Source organism: Paramisgurnus dabryanus, chromosome 13 (genome assembly GCF_030506205.2).
Source record: "Paramisgurnus dabryanus chromosome 13, PD_genome_1.1, whole genome shotgun sequence".
Taxonomy (NCBI): domain Eukaryota; kingdom Metazoa; phylum Chordata; class Actinopteri; order Cypriniformes; family Cobitidae; genus Paramisgurnus; species Paramisgurnus dabryanus.
In genome coordinates, this window is record NC_133349.1 from 35,543,728 (window position 1) to 35,564,594 (window position 20,867).

A 20,867-nucleotide genomic window follows, 5' to 3' on the forward strand; every position below is an offset into this window, starting at 1 on the left:
CAAGATTAGACCTCATCTATAATATCATGATGAGAAGCACCACTCACTTTATCAGGTTTTACTCAAGTGTTGTCTCTAAATTTTAATCTTAAATTGAAACGACCCTCAGCATAAGTAGGCTACACTTGACTCATTTGATTCAAAGATTGTGTGTCTGCTGGAAGCACATGTGGAAGATATGAGTAATAAACCGTAGGCATAGAGAAGCTTACTGAAAACCACCATGACACATCATGACTTTAAACATTTGCACTTTTGCAACCATTGCCTTTTACATAATAAGAATAAGTAAGAAATATTTGCTTTTATTATAATATTATAACTACTAATAGTGTGTCAAATAGCATGATTCATAAATCACCAAAGTGAGAACTTGAGGGTTAAAGCTACAAAAAATTAGCAATGAATTAAAACCACTGCATTTTTGAATGTTTTCCTATTAAAAGCTTAATGTGATATATGAAGACCTTAAATAAACTCAGTCTCACTGCAGCTCGGATTTTAATATCCAAATAATCCAAACAGCAATGCAAAACCAGCCCTGTTCCATCTTCATGATGGGGGGTCTGAGGAAATCTGAGCTAAGCCTCCTTAATTTGCTTCCAGTGTTCAAAGGTCACTTGTTTCATTGGGTGAATTTAACTAGGGCTGTGACAATACATTGCATTTCCCATTAAATGTACCTGTCTGAAAATTGATTCTGAATCACAAGGCTCTGTTTCAAATGCACAACTTGTGCATGTACCACAGCTCTGTGATCAGTAGGAAGTCCTTATCTATCTAAAATCACTATGAGTTTGAGTCGTTTATAATGTGCATTAAAAAAGCAACACTCGTCAAACATAATCATTTAAAATATTTTTTATTATCATGAAAATACCTGAAATATTTGAAAAACAGCAATTATAAATATGCCTCTAGACATTTCCTGGAATAGCGGCTGTGTCGAAAAACTCTAAATTGCTGCCTTCTGAGGCAGCATTCCAAGGCAGGAAAATGCATGTCCGAATCTAATGTTATAGGTTTACTTCCTGACTCATAAGATACCTCCATCGTCCTGACACACAATTCTATGCGTGTATGTGCATGGGAAAATTAAAAAATAAATTGGCCTCCAAGCACAAATTTTGTATATTTTCACTTTTTACACCTTTTAATTGCATTTCTAGCGAGAAATTAGTATTGTAGTATTCAAATATGTTATTAGTTAGGCATGGGCCGGTTACCCGTTTCAAGGTATACCAAGGTTTTAAACAGTCAAGGTTTTAAAACCACTAAAATGTTTTGTGATACCGTCTCCAAGGAATGAGCTGTGTTTATACAAAATTAATTAAATCATTAAGTCATGTGATTGATTTGATGTTTACATTTAATATACATTACCAGAATATTATATATTTTTGAAAGCACAGTATAATTTAAAGGCTTTATTTTTACCTGGCATTTGAAAATAACACATTTTAGTGTTGCAGTGGCAATACCGCAACACCGTGAAACCGTGGTATTTTGGCTAAAGGTTATCATACCACCATAATCTTATAAGTTTGTAATGGTACTTCTTCTGCATCACAAATAGGGGATAAGACACTCGCCTTTGGTTTGAGAGACCTGGGTTTGAATCCACTGTGACACACCATTGTGTCCCTGAGCAAGACACTTAACGCCTAGTTGCTCCAGAGGCGTGCAACCTCTGACATATTTAGCAACTGTAAGTCGCTTTGGATAAAAGTGTCAGCTAAATAAATAAATGTAAATGGAGTTTCTGAACGAGAGCGCCCTCTGGCTTCTGGATGTGGCACCATTTCACTGTAATTCATTAAAATTAATTCTTCGAGAAAACGCGCATTTGCACAATTAATCTTCACACCCCTAAATTTAACCAAATTTACATTGTAGTCATGTTGCAGACACAGATCTAAAAAAAAGTATTCTCAACCCACACTCAGTCAAAAAGTGAACCCCTGTAATTTAACCTATGCTGGGTTGTTTTTACCCAAAATTACTATCTTTCTTTAGTTACCTTTCTTTTTATCTCTTTCTCTATTTACCGTTCCCTTTATCTCTACTTATCTTAAAAAACAAAACAAATACTAACAACTCCTTGGCTATGTATATTGTGTTGGACTTGATGAGACTATTTCCAGTGCACTTATGTATTGCTGTTCTTGTGTTGCTATAATTGCTTCTGTTGTTTACCTCACTTGTAAGTCGCTTTGGACAAAAGCGTCTGCTAAATGACACAATCTAAATGTTAACTGTAAATGTAAATGATGGGTCAAAAAAAGTATTTTTTTTCTGGGTTAAATTAACCCAACAATTACGCTTGTCCCTTTTTGCCAAACCCTGGGTTGAAGATAATCCAGCATTTTTAGAAGGTGTGCATTTTTATCTTGTGTTTAACAAATGATCCTATCCCAGCATGATTTTGGCTTATTTATAAACAAAATAATTTTTTTTCTCTATGATAATTGGTATATTAGGGCTGAACGATTTGGCCTAAAATCAAAACCTCGGTTAATTTAACATTTGACATCGGTTACGATTAATGAGCGATTATTATTTTTTGCCTCATAGTTCGCTGGCAAGGTTTGTATTTTAAATATGCTCAGATATTAAAGGTGGGATATATTTTTCTATTGAAAGGGCATTTGTTGTTATCTTTGTGATTTTAAAAGAATTAAGTGAAGAGGAAAGTATTAGTTGTTAAGGTTATTTGAACATTTTGACTTAAACTGAAATCAAAGGACACATTGCTTGAAATGAAAACAGTCACATTTTAGTTTACTGTATACTGCAAGTTTCCTAAAAAAAAGTAGAAAATAAACATTTTTAATTCTAGTAATTCAGGGCTCCAGACTAACTTTTTTGTTATTAGGAGTACTGTACCCCCTGACTTAAAATTTTAGGAGCACAAGCAGAAAATTTAGGGCACACCTTAAATCAGCCTGCAATGCAGTTATTCCCATTTCCCCCCAAAATAACCGCATTACCGAAAAATAATAAATAGACTTGACCATATGCAATTGATTAAACTTTCAGAATAGGAGCTTATAAACCAAAGATTCATACAACCCACATGACTAATTCTAGCCATAAGATACATACATATACAATAAGTTATATCAAGATAATGAGATAAGTGGCATGGTAATACACATTGTAGCCTTTACACGTTTCTTGTCTTCTATTCAGTTTTCCTCAACTGGGCTCTGCTGTTTAAGACCTTTACTCTCATCTATAATGTTTTTGGTGTTAATGTAGACTAGAAGGTCTCCCGTTCTCTCTCTCTCTCATCTCTGCCATGTCTTATTAAACCTGCTTTCCTGCGTCTTCTCGCAGTTCTGAGGTATGTGTTGGCTTTACTCGGGCTGCATAGACTCATCGGTAGATTCAACTGAGCGCAAGGTGAAATAAAACTTTTACGCGTCATGCAAATTTGCGGTAAAAACCCGATCGTGCATTTCGTAGTTTTATCACGGGGCCCCGCACATGCGCAACTACTTTGTTTTTCTTTGGCACTAGATGATCCGCTCAGTTAACACAGTGTTTGAGTTCTCCATAGCCGTTTCTCAATACCAAGTACGCCAAACTTGGACTTGTGTCCTTCGTAGTTGGAACTTGCAAGTTCAGACTCGGAAGAACGAACTCCTGATGCGAAATGCATTCTGGGAAACTCCGCTGTCATAAGTCCACACAAGTCTCCTCTGATGCATCCTTGATAAAATGGGCAGATCAAGAACACATCCGGGGATTTTATGTGAACTTGGGCTTGATGCGAACTTTGATTTGGAACAGTACTTGGTCCGCGACTGATGACGTTTCACAAGTCCACAAGAACACAAGTACAGACAAGAACGCATATTGAGAAACGGCCATGTGTCTCTATGCTACCTTTTGATGCTACTGACTGGACGGGCGGAGCCACGTAACCTCACACGTGGTAGTATGTTTTAAAGGGAAAGTATTAACAGGATTAAAAACCGAAAATAACCGACATGATAAAATAGGGTCGGTTAACGTTTCTGAATTTCGGTTTCGGTTATTTTTCAATTAATCGTGCAGCCCTAGGTAGTATGTTACTTTGTAGTATTTGTGTAGTGGTGAAATTAGTTTCTTTCCTTTAGGGTAGGTTGGAACAAGAGCGCTGGCAGGTAAGCCATGCGTAGTAGAATAAAGATTTAATGCAAGCAAATCAGCTGGCCAATGAGCATTCTTTAACAGAGACACATCAGTGTGGGTTCAGACATATCATCTTTAAAACATTCATACCTGAACCATGCAGTGTAATTACAGCATGAAAAAAATCCAGCAGCAACGATAGGTATTTGACTCCCAAATATTTGTTTTCATATGTCCTCTCTGTACAAACTTTGACCAGACTGGACGTGTTTCAACCAATTGGTTTTCTCATCTTCATTTCTTTCGTCAGTCATTGTTACACTGATTGTGTATTCATGATTTGGGTATAAATAGCACGCAGTGTGAAAAGTTGTGCAATATATACGACAAATTTCAATGTTGCATACAGATGATATGACAGTCCTTCCCATTCAGAGCAACTTTTTGTTACAAAAAATGACATCCAAATCCCAGTTCTAACCTCAACTCTTAGCATACATTAGGGCTGCTCGATTAAGGGCAAAATCATAATCATGGTTATTTTGGTAATAATTGCGATTATTTAACACGATTACTCTGTGGCACTGCATGAAAATCAAAAACAATTAATAGCACAGCCATAGCGTCTATGGTTTAAAAATAGACAAAAACAATGGAGAAACCTATATATTAAAGCTGCAGTCTGCAAGATTTTTTGATCATATTCATTGAAACTGACACTATGCTCCAATAGAACAACATAAATTAGACTGTTTAAGAAAAAAAACCTCCACCTAGAGCTTGTTATTTGTTTGGCAACAATCCACCGCTCCCGGTTCATCTGGTCCAATCAGCGCTGGGCTGTGTAATATCTGCCTGTCAATCACAGTTCCTGCAAACGCCACAGATCCACCCTCCCCCTCGAGTACCATCCACGGCAGTAACTGACGAGAGAAGGATGAAGTGAACTCGACTGCTTCGTTCTTATTGGTACTCGCTCCCGAAATTCGCTCGACATTTGCATAAAAGATAACTTTTCTTAACTTTCTCACGTCGCTGGACACGCCCACACATTCGCCAAGGGTCACTTTCGCTCGTGCCGCCGGAAGTTGCCCGGTTTCCATTGAAATTAATTAGATAGCGTCGCTCTGCTACTGCTGGTCGCTGGCTGTCTGAATGTGGCGTAAGGTTCACATGTGTGTTGGATTGAACGCAGTACGCAGTGTGATAGGGGTGTAACGGTACGTGTATTCGAACCGGACCGTTTCGGTTCAGGGCTTTCGGCACGGTGCACACGTGCACCGAATGGCCGAATGCATTTTGTGTGCGCCTGTGCGGAACATAATACGTGGGTTTCCGCACGAACATATTAAGTGGCGGAAGTCTCCGCGTTCAGCGCAAGTCTTCTGTCAAACATATAACATAGTTCGGCCCGCAGAAAGATTTTTATTTACTTAGTTGTATATCCGTTTGATTATTGATGTAAATGTTTACGTGTCGTATCTAAAAGCGCATGTTAAACGCGTGTCAACGCGCTGCTTTGTTCTTTCAAAATGCGTGAGAGGATGCGCGTCTTTCGTTGCTACGCATTCATGAGACGCGCTTTCTGTGACAGCGAGAATAAGGCATGCGTGATCAGATTTTTCATCTGCACCTCACGTCAATCATATCATTGTCACAATGCGATCAGCTGGTCGGGACAGAGAAGAGCTGTAACCCGGGCTTACTCAGCTGTTACTCAGCTGCGGAGGGGTTCGTAAGTAAAGTCACAGCTTACATTGACGACACAAGCAAAGATTAGGAGAAACGTGCAAAAGATCAAAGATGGCTATGTATGCAGCTCACTAATCTCAAAATGAGTGTATAATAAGTATATCATCATGTTGCTTGCTATGCAGTTACACATAGAGCAGTAATATTATTTTTATACAGAGATGGTTCAATACTGTGAGGTTAAACAATCCAAAATAAATCAAAACAGAAAATTTTTGGTGGCAAAAATGTAGGCTAATAGTTCATAAATGTATTCAGGAATTGAATTTGTTAGTTCAAGGTTTTAGTAGAAAAAGTTTAAGAGAAGGTTAAGAAAAGAGTTACCTACTGTTATAAAATAATGTAAAAAAGAACTTTGCAGTAGTCTTTTATTTATTATTTTTTCATTTTATATATATTTTATATGTTATATTTTAATAAAAAGTGTTTAAAAAAGTGTAAACAAATTGTAAAAAAAAAGTTTATAGTAATAAACAACCTGCAGTTTAATGTTTGCATTTCTCCCTTACTGTACCGAAAATGAACCGAACCGTGGCTTCAAAACCGGGGTTCGCACCGAACCGTGATTTTTGCGTACCGTTACACCCCTACAGTGTGATGGTGGAGAAAACATTCCTTAACAAACCTTCCACTTCCTCGGTTAACAACCAGGGCTAGGAGAACAACCAAGGAAAAGAACACAACCAAGGAAACAAAGATAGGAAGCGACCGTGCTCGTAATAAAACTAGGATCAAAAACGGACCGGCATTTGAAAGGTGGAGAGATCTATGAGATTTTAAAGGGTTCAAGCTGGATGGAGAGCTTGATACATTTCTTCTTGACAGGTCATTGTGCTTTATCAACCATTGATTGTATTTCTAAATGTGTTATGCAAGTAATCTCAGTATGCTTTCACACGCACTGACAGGACCAGCTCGATGGGAGATTGCTCTGATGTAGTGTGGCAGGGGCATGAAAATTGTAAACAACCGAAATCATCTCAATCTTCCAGAGTTGCCTACTGCAGCTAAAAATGACATCCTTGTCCAAATCCCAAATCTAACCCTAAACCCAAGCAACAATACTTTAAAAAAACAGAAAAAAAGAGAAACCAGTACATAAAACACCGTATTAAGTAAACGTGAAGGACTGGCATATTATTTGCACGAAAAATTTGAATTTGGCTTAGGTATTGCACAAGTTTTCACAATGCATGCTATTTGAACACATTTGATGAGAATTGGTTGGTATTTGATGTATGTCACACACTCATGCAGATATGTACTTTACTACTACTTCCTATTTCATGAATAATTTTGATTTCTTCCCCTTTTAACAGTTTTATACTTTCACAGCTAAAATATGTTCTCTGTGATAGTTATGATGTTTTCCCTCTCTCTTTCTTATGTGAATGTGTTTGTTTGTGTGAAAGAGAGACAGCAACGCAATACTGAAAAAACGCATATGCTTTTCATACAATGTCACTATTTGAAGCGTATGAATCAGAAAAATATTTAACTGAAATTGATGTAATCAGAAAATGGCAAAGGTGAAAGGTTGCTAAAACTGTCTACATGGTGAATGATTAAGTGTTCAGGTTAAAGCATGTACGCTGTCGGAAACAACACTCTTAATTATGTGCGGTTATTTTTAACCCAATGCTGTGTAAATATTGGACAGAACACATGTTGGGTTATAAATAAACCTATGCTGGGTTGTTTTTATGAGTTGAAACAACCCAGCAATGCATTGAAACAACCCAGCATAGGTTTATTTATTAACAACCCTACATGTGTTCTGTCTAATATTTACTTAGCATTGAGTAAAAAATAACCCAGCAGAATTCAGTGAATGGTCAAAAAATGATCCCCAGCTGTCCCTGGGGCAGTATCCTTTCAAAAATGGCATCTTTGAACCTAAAGAGGTCACATTAGTACCTCAGTGCCATTTGAGCTGACTGACGTATTCCTGTGGGCGGAGTTTAGTCAAACACTCTTGCTTTGATGTAGCCCAACCGCCCGTCCTCTGTAGGCTTTGAAATGGGATTTCAGTTAAAGAAAATGTATGGCCTGGCAGTGAACTTTCAGTCAACTTATCATTTTGCAGGTATTATTTAGGCTATTACAGCAACATTACACACTTACTAAAGTTTGAAAAATAGGATCAGGAAGAACGTGACCTCTAAGTCTTGTTTTCCTTTTTTTTTAAATTGCATATCTTCAAATCTACTACTTGTGGATTAATTGGGCTTCTGAACTGAATGCATGGCTTGCCTCCTTTAATTCACTCACTCTTGGTGAGATTTTTCACAAGTGTCATCTGCACATTTTTTTTATAAATGTGAACCTGGACCATGTCATACATGCCAATTATTAGCTGAATAAATAAGCTTTCCATTGATGTATAGTTTGTTAGGATAAGACAATATTTGACCAATATACAACTATTTGAAAATCTGGAATCTGTGGGTGCAAAAAAATCTAAATATTGAGAAAATCTCCTTTAAAGTTGTCCAAATGAAGTTTTTAAACATTAAGTTTTTAAGACATTTACAAAATATCTTAATGAAACATGATCTTTATTTAATATCATAATGATTTTTGGCATAAACATGTTTTGATAATTTTAGCTATTGCTACAAATATATACCCGTGCGACTTATGATGAGTTTTGGGTTCCAAGGACACAAATGACATGTCCCAGCTCAGTCAGTGCTCCTTCAGGTCATTTAGATATATACTGACTCAATCAGTGAAGTTCTGTAGGTGAAATGAATCCCAGATCCCACCTCTTAAAAGACCAGTGCCCGGTTGCACGAAAGTCCTTAAGCTAAGAAATCCCTTAGCTATAAGGTTAAGGGTACCATAAGTGAAACTTGGGTTGCAAGAAAATAACCTAAATGTCAACTTAAGGAACTTAAGGCTGTTGTTAAATTCCCCCCTATATTATCAAAGTGTTCCCTTAAGTGTTGCTACAAAGTCCTTAGCGACCATTTCACCTTAATAAATTGAAGGGACCAAAGCAGGTCCCTCATAGCCTGGCTAACACCAGACCAGTCTCATAGAGAATGAGACGTGGTCTGGGAACCACATGTTCATTTTCTCATATTTGAGGCATGGTTCTGGAATGCCCAGAGCCGTTTATTGGGTGCTACGAATGTCTATCAAATGCGACTGTACGTAGCTCAAAGCCAATAGTTTCAATTATACCAGATGACGTATATAGAGCGACATAAATTCAAACGTCAACATTTTTATCGGGTACATGTGCGCACAGCTGAAAGCTATGCAACTAAACCGGTAGCTGTATATTGATATTGAAAAGCACCACAACTTGGTGGCACTGTGACAACCACACAGTACAGGCATAATGACAATATGATATTAATAAATACCACTTACCATTTATAAGTTAAATGGACTTCGTCCACGACTATGCCTAGCAGGTTGGTCCTTTAAAACTCTGTGGCTAACATGTCTTCCCATATCCAAACATCCTTCTTGGATATAAAAATTGTTTAACGCCAAAATTAGCTCTTTTTGTTTTTAAATAAACTTGCATTCAAAACTACTTAGAACACTATCTAAAGCTGCATCGAAAAGTAACTTTGCGTCTACTGCCGTGTTGGATAAACAAAACTGCTTTGGTGTGTCGCATTTGGTTCACTGTTTCAGGGGAAAAAAATGGTACATAGTTTTCAAGCTAGACTTGCAACGTGAATAAATTTGCGCTTAAGGCAGCATGGGGAAACCCAGGCTAGCTCCCTTAAATCAACTTAAACAAAAAATGTAATGGCTGATTTTTTGTTATTAAAGTGGATGAAATACTTGCGTTTTTTTTAATGATCGTAATATTCCCTTGGAGAAGATGAATGATGCACAGTTATTGAAAGGGTATTGGTTTGACCACCAGTCAATCCTTTGTCTCATTCTGACACATTGAGCACAAAACCCGGCAGAGTTAAGCAATTCCAGCACTTCTTCAAAAAATTTTTTTTTTTCTTGCGGTAGTATACTTTTCATTCTGTCATTGCCGACATCTTAAAGGACACAAATCTACTGTCTGCAGAACTGTACATCGAGTGGCCTTAGCTCTGTGTTGCCAAATACGTAAAATTTCCTTCCAAAGACAATGAGGATACAATAGCGGTGCGTTTTTTCCAGTGGCTGGATTCCCGCGCATTTGTGGAGTAATAGATGGGACACACGTGCGAATTCAAGCCCCTCACCAATATAAAGGTCATTTTGTGAACCGCAAAAACTTCCATTCCATAAATGTCCAGCTAATATGTGATCCAGACTGCAAAATAACAAATTATACCACTGAGTGGCCTGGGAGAACCCATGACGCACACGTGTTATCAGAGAGTAACATTTATCATAGTTTTGAGAATGGATCACGCAGGGGCTTAGTTTTGGGCGGACAGTGGTTATCCCTGTCGTTTGATGACACCTTTCAGGAATCCAGTAGGAGATGCAAAGGCAAAATTTACTTAAAGGTCACGTTATTTCTGATCCCATTTTTTAAACCCTAGTTAATGTGTAATGTTGCTATAATAACATGAACAATACCTGTGAAATGATAAAGCTCATAGTTCATTGCCAGGCGATATATTTTCTTTAACAGAATTCGCCTTTCAAAGCCTATAGTGAACGGCCGGTTTGGACTACAGCCCTCTACTTTAATGACGTCAGTAGAACAGTTTTTGACTAAACCCCGCCCACAGGAATACGTCAGTCGCCAGATAAGCTAACGGCAAGCTAAGCTGTAAATTATGTGAAAAATACAGCGTTTTTTTTACACATGAAACATGAACACATGTTATATTGCGCACTGTAAACACAATCAAAGCTTCAAAAACACAAAGAACAGGAGCTTTAAGTTTAGTGGTTTATGGATAAATAAAGAAGCCTACATTTAGTAAAAGTAAATATAATTATATTTCCTATAGCAGGAAAGATACAACACTGCTCTTACAAAAACTAGAGAAATAAAAAAGAAACGATTGGTCAGCTTAAAAGGATATTTGACTGTCTTCACAGGGAGCTACGTCTAGAACCAGCAAGAGCAGGGAAAGTCATTGTTGCATGCGTTGTCCTCTTTAACATATCCAAAGACTTAGGTGTGCTGATGGATGAATATACTGAACCTGAAGCCGTATTGCAGCCAAATCATAATGTGGATGATGTGACAACAGAGGGACATGCTATCCAAAATTCTTTTCCTAATGTGAGCTAGAATATGTTAAACTGTATGCTATAATAGTGTTTAGATACTGTATAAAGCAATGCGTTAATAATTAAAAATAAGTAAAATCAAACCAGACTCTAATATATACATTTTAATTATAAATTGAAAAAACAACCATGAAACATTTACAGTAACCACATTATAGTATAGTTATATAGTTAATCCTCTTTCCTCAGACGAACGTCTGAAAACAAAACAAATAACCAATTAGTTACCTCACAGTTGAATTTACTGTAGTGTTGAACGAACAGTAATTATACAGTTTACAATTATGTATATGTATATAGGCTACATATAATTCTAAAACTGCGTAATAATCTAATAACCTAGATGTTACTACATTCTCCCAGTTTGGAGTAGGTAGGCTGAAAAAGTATTGTTATTATTATTATAGCCCCTTACGCAATTGTTACATCTCAAGTGATCATCTTTTGAAAGCAAAAGACGTTTTACAAACTGCATGCAAAAATGCAGTTTTTACATACACTGTATAAAATTAGCTGTAATTTTGCAGCTGGTTGCCAGTAACTTACTGTAGAAGATAAAGACTAAAAATGTTTTATGTTCATTTAACTTCGAACAAACTGTTACCAGTAAATAACCAAAATGTAAAATCTACAGTAAGTAACTGGCAGCTAGTTGCCAGTAATACTGTAATTTCTACAGAATTTTTTTACAGTGTAAGTATATATATATGTGTAATTTAGGTTATAGCGCTCATCTGCGTTATTTTCCCTGCTTCCCGAACTGAGGAACGCTTGGAATACCGACTAGAGTAAAAGAATCCTTCCCTAATATATCTTGGACCAATTTTGCTGTGTTGGATAGGTCTTGTGGCGATGGCCCTCCTCCTTTACACAACAAAACCATTGTAACATTGTTCCAAACAAAGCGCAATACCTTTTTGATACTATTTATCAGGCATGAGCATGGATGTAACTCACCGGTCTTTCCGGATTCTTATTTATTGTTTGCAATTTTTTTCTTGAATTCGCCATTATGTTTTCATACTTTTTCATAAATTCACTACTGTTCGCTTGACAGCAAGATTTCTTGAATTTATTTTTTCTGTTAGCCTCTGCCAGACTTTCGTTTTGTGCGAATGAGTGACTGATTTTAGCGGTTATAGCGGCTGTGAAAAGTGTTTTTTTTTCTTTTTGTGTATTCCTCTAGAAGCAATGCCTTTTCTTCCTCTCTCCACTTTGGTTTACGTTTTTTGTTTGCTGTGATGTTTGTACTCTCCATAGCACAAATATATGAATACATATGTGGTTTTAGCAAGGGTTTGGCTTTGTGGTTTGTTATGTTCTGTTTACTGTTAAAGGTAACTATGACAACCACAGCGATCATTGCCGTATGTTGTCAGAAACTACTGTGAAACGCTTCGTATGAACAGCCTTGGTGAAAGTTAAGAAGTGAAATCCCTTACCTCAGGGATTTTTCCCCCTCAGGGATACCTCTAAGTCAAATCACCTAAAGGCGTTCATGCAACCGGGCACTGAACCATAAATCTATTTGCAAGTGATTCAGTACTAGGGTTGCAAAATTCTGTGAATTTTCAAGGCTGGAAACTTCCATTTAATGGGAATATATGGGAATTAACTGGAAAATATTGGAATAAACTGGGAATTTGAAAAAAATCAGAGTTGCCTATAACAGGGAACTTAAATGTAGTTTAAACATAACATAATTTAACACAATTTTGTTTAAAATAACAAGATTTAATGTAGTTTCAGTTGAATTTTTACCTTGCACATTCCTCAGTCACATGCACACAGCTTACTGAAGGGTAGGGGGGTGCATTGGCACTGCCCTCACAATTCGATTCAATTACGATTCACCAGGTGACGATTCAATCCGATTCTGCGTTGCATCAGAATTCTACTGTACACAACAAGGCAAATTTTTTATCAGTCTAGTAGTAAAGTCAAGTGCAACCATTCTCAACAAAAACGGAAGCTTAGCAGCTTTAAGACAATGACAATTATATACCTGGGATGAGAATTTTACACACAGCGCATAGTTTCCCATTAACTTCATAGAATCCGAAATGTGCCCATATGTCCACTTTCCATGGAAAAGGGTGCGTTTTTATTTACCCGTCTATCACGGTCATCTCTCTCCACCTCAGCCATCTTGATTGTTGTTGTTATGCCCCCTGAAGTAATTGAAACTTCACAACTTTATTGTCCACTCGAGGCCAGAAAATAAACAGTGACAATCAATTATGGCACTTTGCTGCATCGATGCTGAATCGTGCATGCGCGCATTGCGATGCATTGCCGAATCGATTATTGTTGACACCCCTACTGAAGGGCCATTGAGGCCACACCCCCTGCATGTACTTGCATCCTTTCATAGCATGCACAGATTAAATCTTGAATCGTGCACACAAAATAATGTCAAAATGTCCATCTTTGCATGTATTAACGTAAATTATGTAAGTTTGTTTAAAACTTCCTTGTGCTGTATGAAAGCTAGTGTGCAACAACATTATACCATTGTAAATACAAATACACTGACTGGGAAAACATTTAGGCGATTATATATGCTCTATATAATGTAACAAATAAAAATCTTGAATCATTTAAAGAGCACCAATTTTCCAATTCACGATTTTACATTTCCTTTGGTGTGTAAGTGTGTATTACCCTACAAAAAAATCCAGCAAAGACCAGCATAAAGCTGGTAGCTGGTTTAAGGTGGCAGTAGCTGGTCTAAGCTGGTCCTGCCAGCCTGGCAAAGCTGGTCAAGCTGAGCTGGTGGGTCAGCTGGTCTTTCAGCCTGACCAGCTAAGTCCAGCTAGACCAGCTTAAAAAGTGACCAAAACACAGCTAGACCAGCTTAAAAAGTGACCAAAACACAGCTAGACCAGCTTGCTACACCAGCCATTCCAGATAAAACCAACTCACCAGCTTATACTGGCCTTAGCTGGATTTTTTTCAATAGGGTAGTCAGTCACTGATTTATATAAATGACTGGATTGCGCATGACGTCACAATTGTGAAGCCCACTGCACTGCCATATTGATATGCCCAAACATTCTATTAAATTAATGGGAATTATGAGATTTTTATGATAAAAACCTCCTTTATCAGTCTGTTTTTATATCCTTTATCACCTTAAGGTTTTCTATAAATCTCTTATCTAGCCCGATTTTAATTTAACATAACATGCAAATAACATTAGAAGTAACAATTAATTGTCATACACATATCCTATAAAATAATTTTGTGTGACTGATAAGCTGTAAACCGGGAAAATTTAGATCATGATTTTAAATGGAAGTCAATGACACCCTCTGCCGTTTGGGCATAGCAAGATGGCCGCTCGAACTCTGCGATGGCTTCATCTCTCGCTGTTACGTTAAGCTTTCCATGCCCAATCCAGTCATTTATATAGATCAGTGCTTAGTATCAGTATCATGTTAACGATATGCAAAAGGTCTATACCCCAAAGTAAACGATGACACGATTTATTGTCTCCAACGTAAATCTCTTTTCTTGGACTACAACAAACACACGGATTGCAGGCAACAGTTTACTTCCTAGCATTGGTGATGTAGTAAAGCCCGACATTATCAAAATTCCCCACGCTTCAGACTAGGGCTGTGCAAAAAATCGACTGCGATTATCATGCGCGTGTCATCAGTAAAGCCGGTTCGGTGATTAGTATTAAATCGCCATCAGCTGCTTTCAGATGGAGCGGCATTTATTAAACAGACCCGTAGTTCACCGAGAAGCTAGGCAAAATCGGGTTCATAATCGAGGAAAATCGATTCCGATTTTCTATGCGATTTTGCCTAGCTTCTCGGTGAACTACGGGTCTGTGTAATAAATGCTGCTCCATCTGAAAGCAGCTGATGGCGATTTACTTCTAATCACGGAACCGGCTTTACTGATGACACGCGCATGATAATCGCAGTCGATTTTTTGCACAGCCCTACTTCAGACTCAGCCTGTAAGTTAACTCCTGTTAGCATCAGGGACGTAGCGCTTTTTAAATTGATGAGCTTTGTACGTCAGCGCGTTTCAGGAAGAGAGGGAAACCTGGAGCTACAAAAATGTATGATATGTGGAAAAAAATTTTTTTTACTAAAAACCATAGCAATGAATTGGGTGCTCTTTAAAAAGTGGTCTCTAAAAATTACCCTCACACTCAGCCCCCTCGAAGTTAAAAATATCCGCTATATATGGGGGTTCCCTCCATTTTCCAAGTCAGCAGCTGTCTAGCCAGTAAATCAGTTAATGAATACTTACATTTTTCTTAAAGTTCTACTAACAATAAAATCTTTTGTATTACCTTGCATTCATGTCTGCTTATGACCAAACAAAATGTTTATTATTGCTTGTATATGATATAGTTTATATAAAGTTCCCAAAATTCTAAATAATTCCCATAAATTCCAGTTAAAGCAACACTAAAGAGTTTTTGCTCTTTAATCCCCCTACAGGTTGGAAGCAGAATTGTCCATTACCACTGTCGTAAATAATTTAGCCTACTGCAGCAGAGCCGGCTCTGATTGGATTGTAGGTCTGCCGTAAAGCAAGTTTTTGTAGTTTTCACTGGAACTACAGGACCACGACCCGATGGTTGGAAACTTCTTTAGTGCGGTTTTGGTGGATAGAGGGCTGCAAAGTGAATGTGAAAGTGCCGTTCACCCTGTTTCGAGTGTATGAACGACTGAAACTTTTTTGGAAACGTTATTTTAAGGTAAAAAAAACTCTTTAGTGTTGCTTTAAAGTTTCTAATTTGAAATATTTCCAAAATTTCCAAGATTAAGTTCCCATGGAGTGTTTCAGGAAATTAACTGGAAACTTGACGCCCCTTTGCAACCCATTACTATTAGTCACCACTTATATCGTTCAGTTTTTAGCACTCAACAAAACCATGTGACTCACAAACAGCTATCACTAAATACTTGGGGTTTTGAGGCTGTTTACATGACAGCGTTATGTCAAGTCCTTTTATTCTTTAAACTTTGGTTGGGGTTAGGGTATAATATAATTTCTGTAAACTCGAACACAGATTCAATGTCCATATTATGTGTCACAACTGTTCAGATCCCTATAATTTAATCAAAAATGGACTATTCCAAAGTTCGCGCTGGGGTTGCCTTGACGTGACATGATAGCATGACGTAACCAAAAAGCTTCACAAATGCGATCAGAGCTATCAGACTGAAATGGATTTCTGGAAATGTGATTTTGGATTTGGACTGACAGTGTAAACAAAGTCTAAGTATTTATACTCAGCCCCTCCCAAACGGCCTGACTTCCTCACTATACCACCAGATGCTCATGTAGTGCAGTGATTGGTTCAAAGCAGTATGGTCAGAGAGTTGAGTCACATTGCCAGTGAGATGTGAGATGCAGGCTGTTATTGGAGCACAGCTGTTGTGATTTGGATGGGACAGCTGACCCAAACATGTGTATCTGACTGTGATGAAAATGCGTGTTGTGTTTACAGAGGTGCTCAAATACCACAGAAAGACTTTTAAAATGAATTTAATCTTACTGTATTTGCATAGTTGTCAGTCTGATGCACTTGCATGTTGTCACCCAGAGGAAAATGTTATTATTGCTCAGTGGTTGCTCATTCATACCTCAGGAGATTTGATTGACTTCTCAGTTTTGTTTGATTAAAGTTTTAACGTAAAGATGTTTCTCCTGAAATTCCATAAAAGAAATTAATTCGAACTCAGACAAATGACACAATTGTTAAAATACATTAAATATGGAGCTGTATAATTAGTTGTATAGGTAAAATAATCTGAATTTGGGTCAGTTTTATGGGAAATGTTTGAGTTCACAGTGAAATCTGTTTTATGTTTGTTTGCATACTTAGCAAATCTGAGCTAACTTTGTGACATTTTTAAAATCTCAATATAATAATCTTTCATTGTGACATATGCAATGTGCATTACCCTGACTACATTTATTTAATAGTGTTAACACAGATAACTACCCATTAGACAGGAAGGGACCATCTTACCAGTGTCTCCAGTTCCCTATGTCACTTTACCACTAACCACATCCGTTCACTTTGTGTTTTTTGTGATATTTAAAGGCAGATCATTTCTTATCTCTTAACCACACACAGAATGTAATGATGTTGTAATGCTACATATTTTGCTGTAGACACAGTTTGTTTGTTGGATATAAAAGTGGCTTTCACATGTAGATTCACAGTTGGCATAAAAAAATCTGTCTTGAATTACTGAAGTTATAGATGAAGTAAGCAGTATATATACTATATGCTGTATAAGTATGTTTTGGATTTCCCTTCCTCAATTCACTCATTTATCATCTGACAGAATAATAAAGGAGATAATTTACATTTTAGTACATCTCGCTAAGGAAGTAGGGCTGCACAATATTGAGTTTAACCAAAAATGAAAATTCTGTCATTATTTACTGGAGCCCTGAAGTTTCATTCCTTAAGGCTATGTTTACGACTTATATTTATTATTATATGTTACATTTAAGTACATTATACTTAAAACTACTGTTTTACCTTAATGACTGTTTACCATTTATTTTTTGCTCACAAGTCACAGAAACAGACAACGTGACTCATGTGTAAGTGTAAAGAAACTGAGCTCAGTGCTGGCATTGACTTCACACAGTTATTGTTTATATGATAAAGAAATACGTACCGACCTACAGCCTTAGGACACAAGCTGAACAATGGTAACACTTGCAGTGTTTCCCAAAGGATTTTGAGGAGACTATGGTGGTGATGACGTCACCCGCTTATTAGCATATATGTGACGTCATCATGTTGTGTTTGAGTTTGATCTAGTGTTGGCACCTGAAATATGTTTCACTTCTACTCTTTGATCTGTATCTGTATTTGATCTGTATTATATATCAAATTATATTTTAAGCCGAATTAAGCTGTTTTAAATGGTGAAATAAAAATGTAAATGGGAATCATGAAAATTCTATTTGTGGGGGCCAGTGTTGATTCTGTGGTGGGCCACCACAAATAAATCAAAGTATGGGAAACACTGACTTGGTATGGTAACTACTACACTTCTGAACAATGGTAGCCACTTTTTATTTAGTAGTTTGAGTACAGTTCACTTATTTGAAATGAGTACATTGTACTGTCTGGATGTACGGTGTTTTTTACAGGTGAAACAAATGTAATTACAATATCTATTATAGCCAGAACATTAACGCAGGTCTGGGCCATGAACATTCCTTTTTAAAATGCCTTTTAATCACAAAAAGCACAAGCAGTACACACACAAGGGGCCCTATCTTGCACCCAGCGCAATTGACTTTGTCAGTGACGCATGTATCATTCGTATTTTGCGCCGGCGCACAGCGGGGTTTTTCCCTCCACAGATGCACGTCAGCAAACTAGGGAATGAACTTGCGCTCCCTGGGCGGTTCAGCGCAAAAAGGAGGCGTGTTGCGGCGCAAACCATCTCTTATGCTATTTTGCAGTTTCAAAAAACAATTGCGCTACTAACCAAAAAAAACTAGTCTAAAGTCAGTGGCGCGTTGCGCGTGGTTCATTATGCTATTTTAAGGGCGCATGCTTGACCATAATGTATAGCGTGAACAACGCGCATACACTTTGCTTATCTAATCTACACAGATGCAACAGTTATTTTTGCAAATCATAAATTGTTACACTTAAAAATATTAATACACGAGATAAGGGGAATCATAGTGGTGAGCATGTGGTGATCGTTTTTATTTATTCTCATGCAAATAACGATTAAAATATTTTCATAACTTTGTTGTGTGGCTGTATTACATTTATTTTATGTAAATAATAGTTAAAATGTTTTCATAAGAAACCTTAATGTATATGAACTTGATTTGTAAGAGTACTTTGGGGTTGGACCTTGCTTGCGTTTCTTGGGTCCGATTTCAAAGCCCCCAAACCCTTTCAGCGGTGAGGGTGGACGCAGCGATGTCCTCTGCTGGCGTCAAGTCCTGAGGCAGATCTACCTCCCGTTACACGGCGTGCCCGATTTATGCTGGCAAGCGTGGGATTCCCCCGTACAAGGACGTCGGTCTCCTCGGCTGTGAACCGCTCCTGGCGTGCGCCTGGTAAATCCGTCATAATAATAGCAACCCGCCATGGAACTTGCGCCCTTGCGTTTAAAGGGAATGTTGGCTAGCGTTCTGATTGGTTTATTTGACGTTACGCCCAAACCACACCTATGAATAATGAACCTACTTCAGACCAACCCCTTATTGATTTGCGCCCGGCGCAAGAGTTATTTCTCACGCCGGGAAAATAGCAACAGCGCCCAAGATCCGCCCACAAACTCACTTGCGCGTTGCGCTTCGCACTTGCGTTTCAGATCGTTAAAATAGAGCCCATGGTCTTGTTTCTACTGGTCAACCAAAACCCCACAGGAGACTGTACATTAGACAGACAGATGGCTAGATGGTGATGGTAAACTTTGCTTTCTATTTGTCTTTTGCAGTATGTTGAAATGGCTGAGTGAAGTGTTCTGGCAGGATTATCTCTGGTTTCCTGAAGGCCATGGGTGGGCCGACCTAGAAGATGGGCAGGTCTACGCAAAGCCACAGGATCTGTGGGTGGCAGTGCCCATTGCTATCATGTTTCTTATTGTTCGACAAGTCTTTGAAAGGTGGGTTGAAGCTCTTTTATCCTTTCTTTTTATTGACCATTGAAAAGAGACAAAATAGGTCATCATAACAATACAATATTGTGTCACTGATATTGTACTTTCTCTGGTACTTTTTTGGTACTGTATGTAGGTTTGTCGCTACACCGCTAGCCTCATTCCTGGGCGTTAAGGAAACTGTAAGACAGCCAGTTACACACAATCGAACACTGGAGTCCCATTACTGCAACACAGCTAAAAAACTCACACAGGTGCTGAAAATGATTACCACACTTTACTGTCACATAGAAATACCCATAGGCCAACATCACCATATGAATTGTTGTCTTCACTTTGTTGTGTTCAGAGTTCGGTAGAGGAACTGTGCAAGCAGACAGGCTGGTCGGAAAGACAGATTCAGCGCTGGTTCAGGCGACGCAGAAACCAGGACAGACCCAACGTTCTCAAGAAGTTTCGTGAGGCCTGGTATGAACTCACTTATTGTCTTGAACATTTTATAGGCCATTTATATATTAAGCCAACATTCCTACATACACTGAACATTTTGGAGTAAAGTACTGTATCTCACTACAACCGGAAACACTTTTACAAAGGGAATACTTAAACAATGTTACCTAGACTTTTTAGTAAGGTGGTCCCTCACAAAAGGTTCATCATGTTTGGGTGTCCTTGGCCTCATAAAGTTTGAAAACCTCTGCCCTAGACCACCATTTGTACACTAAATATACAGCAACATTGGAAAAAATCATTTTAACTAGGGATGCATCGATATATCGGCCTATAATCGGTATCGGCAGATAAAAGCAATTTTAGCTGATTCTTTTAAAACAGATGATCAAGGGAGATTATATACCTGCCATCAAACAGGGTGAAAAATGCATCAGAACGCATACCGTGTAATTATTAATGACAACAGAATTGCAGTTTGTACGCTCTGCACTTTGAAACGTAATAAAAAGCAACTATCGGTATCTATCAGTATCAGTAGATTTTAAGTAATCATTTTCTAGTCATTCTAAGTAATCGAATATCGTATTGGCACAGAAATGTTTATCGGTACATGCCTAGTTTTAACTTAAATTAGATTTTTTTCCCATCCTGAATCAAAGATATTTAAGATTGCCAAGATGCGTCACTGGGATTGAT

The 20,867-nt window shown here is 37.8% G+C and overlaps 1 protein-coding gene across 1 annotated transcript in view; it reads left to right on the plus strand.

Annotated features, from left to right (window-relative positions):
- The window catches only part of LOC135728266 (ceramide synthase 2-like), a 29,701-nt gene that overhangs the window by 767 nt on the left and 8,067 nt on the right, over positions 1–20,867 (plus strand). Inside the window, exons 2-4 of the mRNA XM_065246422.2 lie at positions 19,557–19,724; positions 19,855–19,972; positions 20,068–20,186. Coding sequence (XP_065102494.1) covers positions 19,558–19,724; positions 19,855–19,972; positions 20,068–20,186 — 404 coding nt within the window. The 5' untranslated portion in view covers position 19,557. The remainder of the gene's footprint in view (positions 1–19,556; positions 19,725–19,854; positions 19,973–20,067; positions 20,187–20,867) is intronic.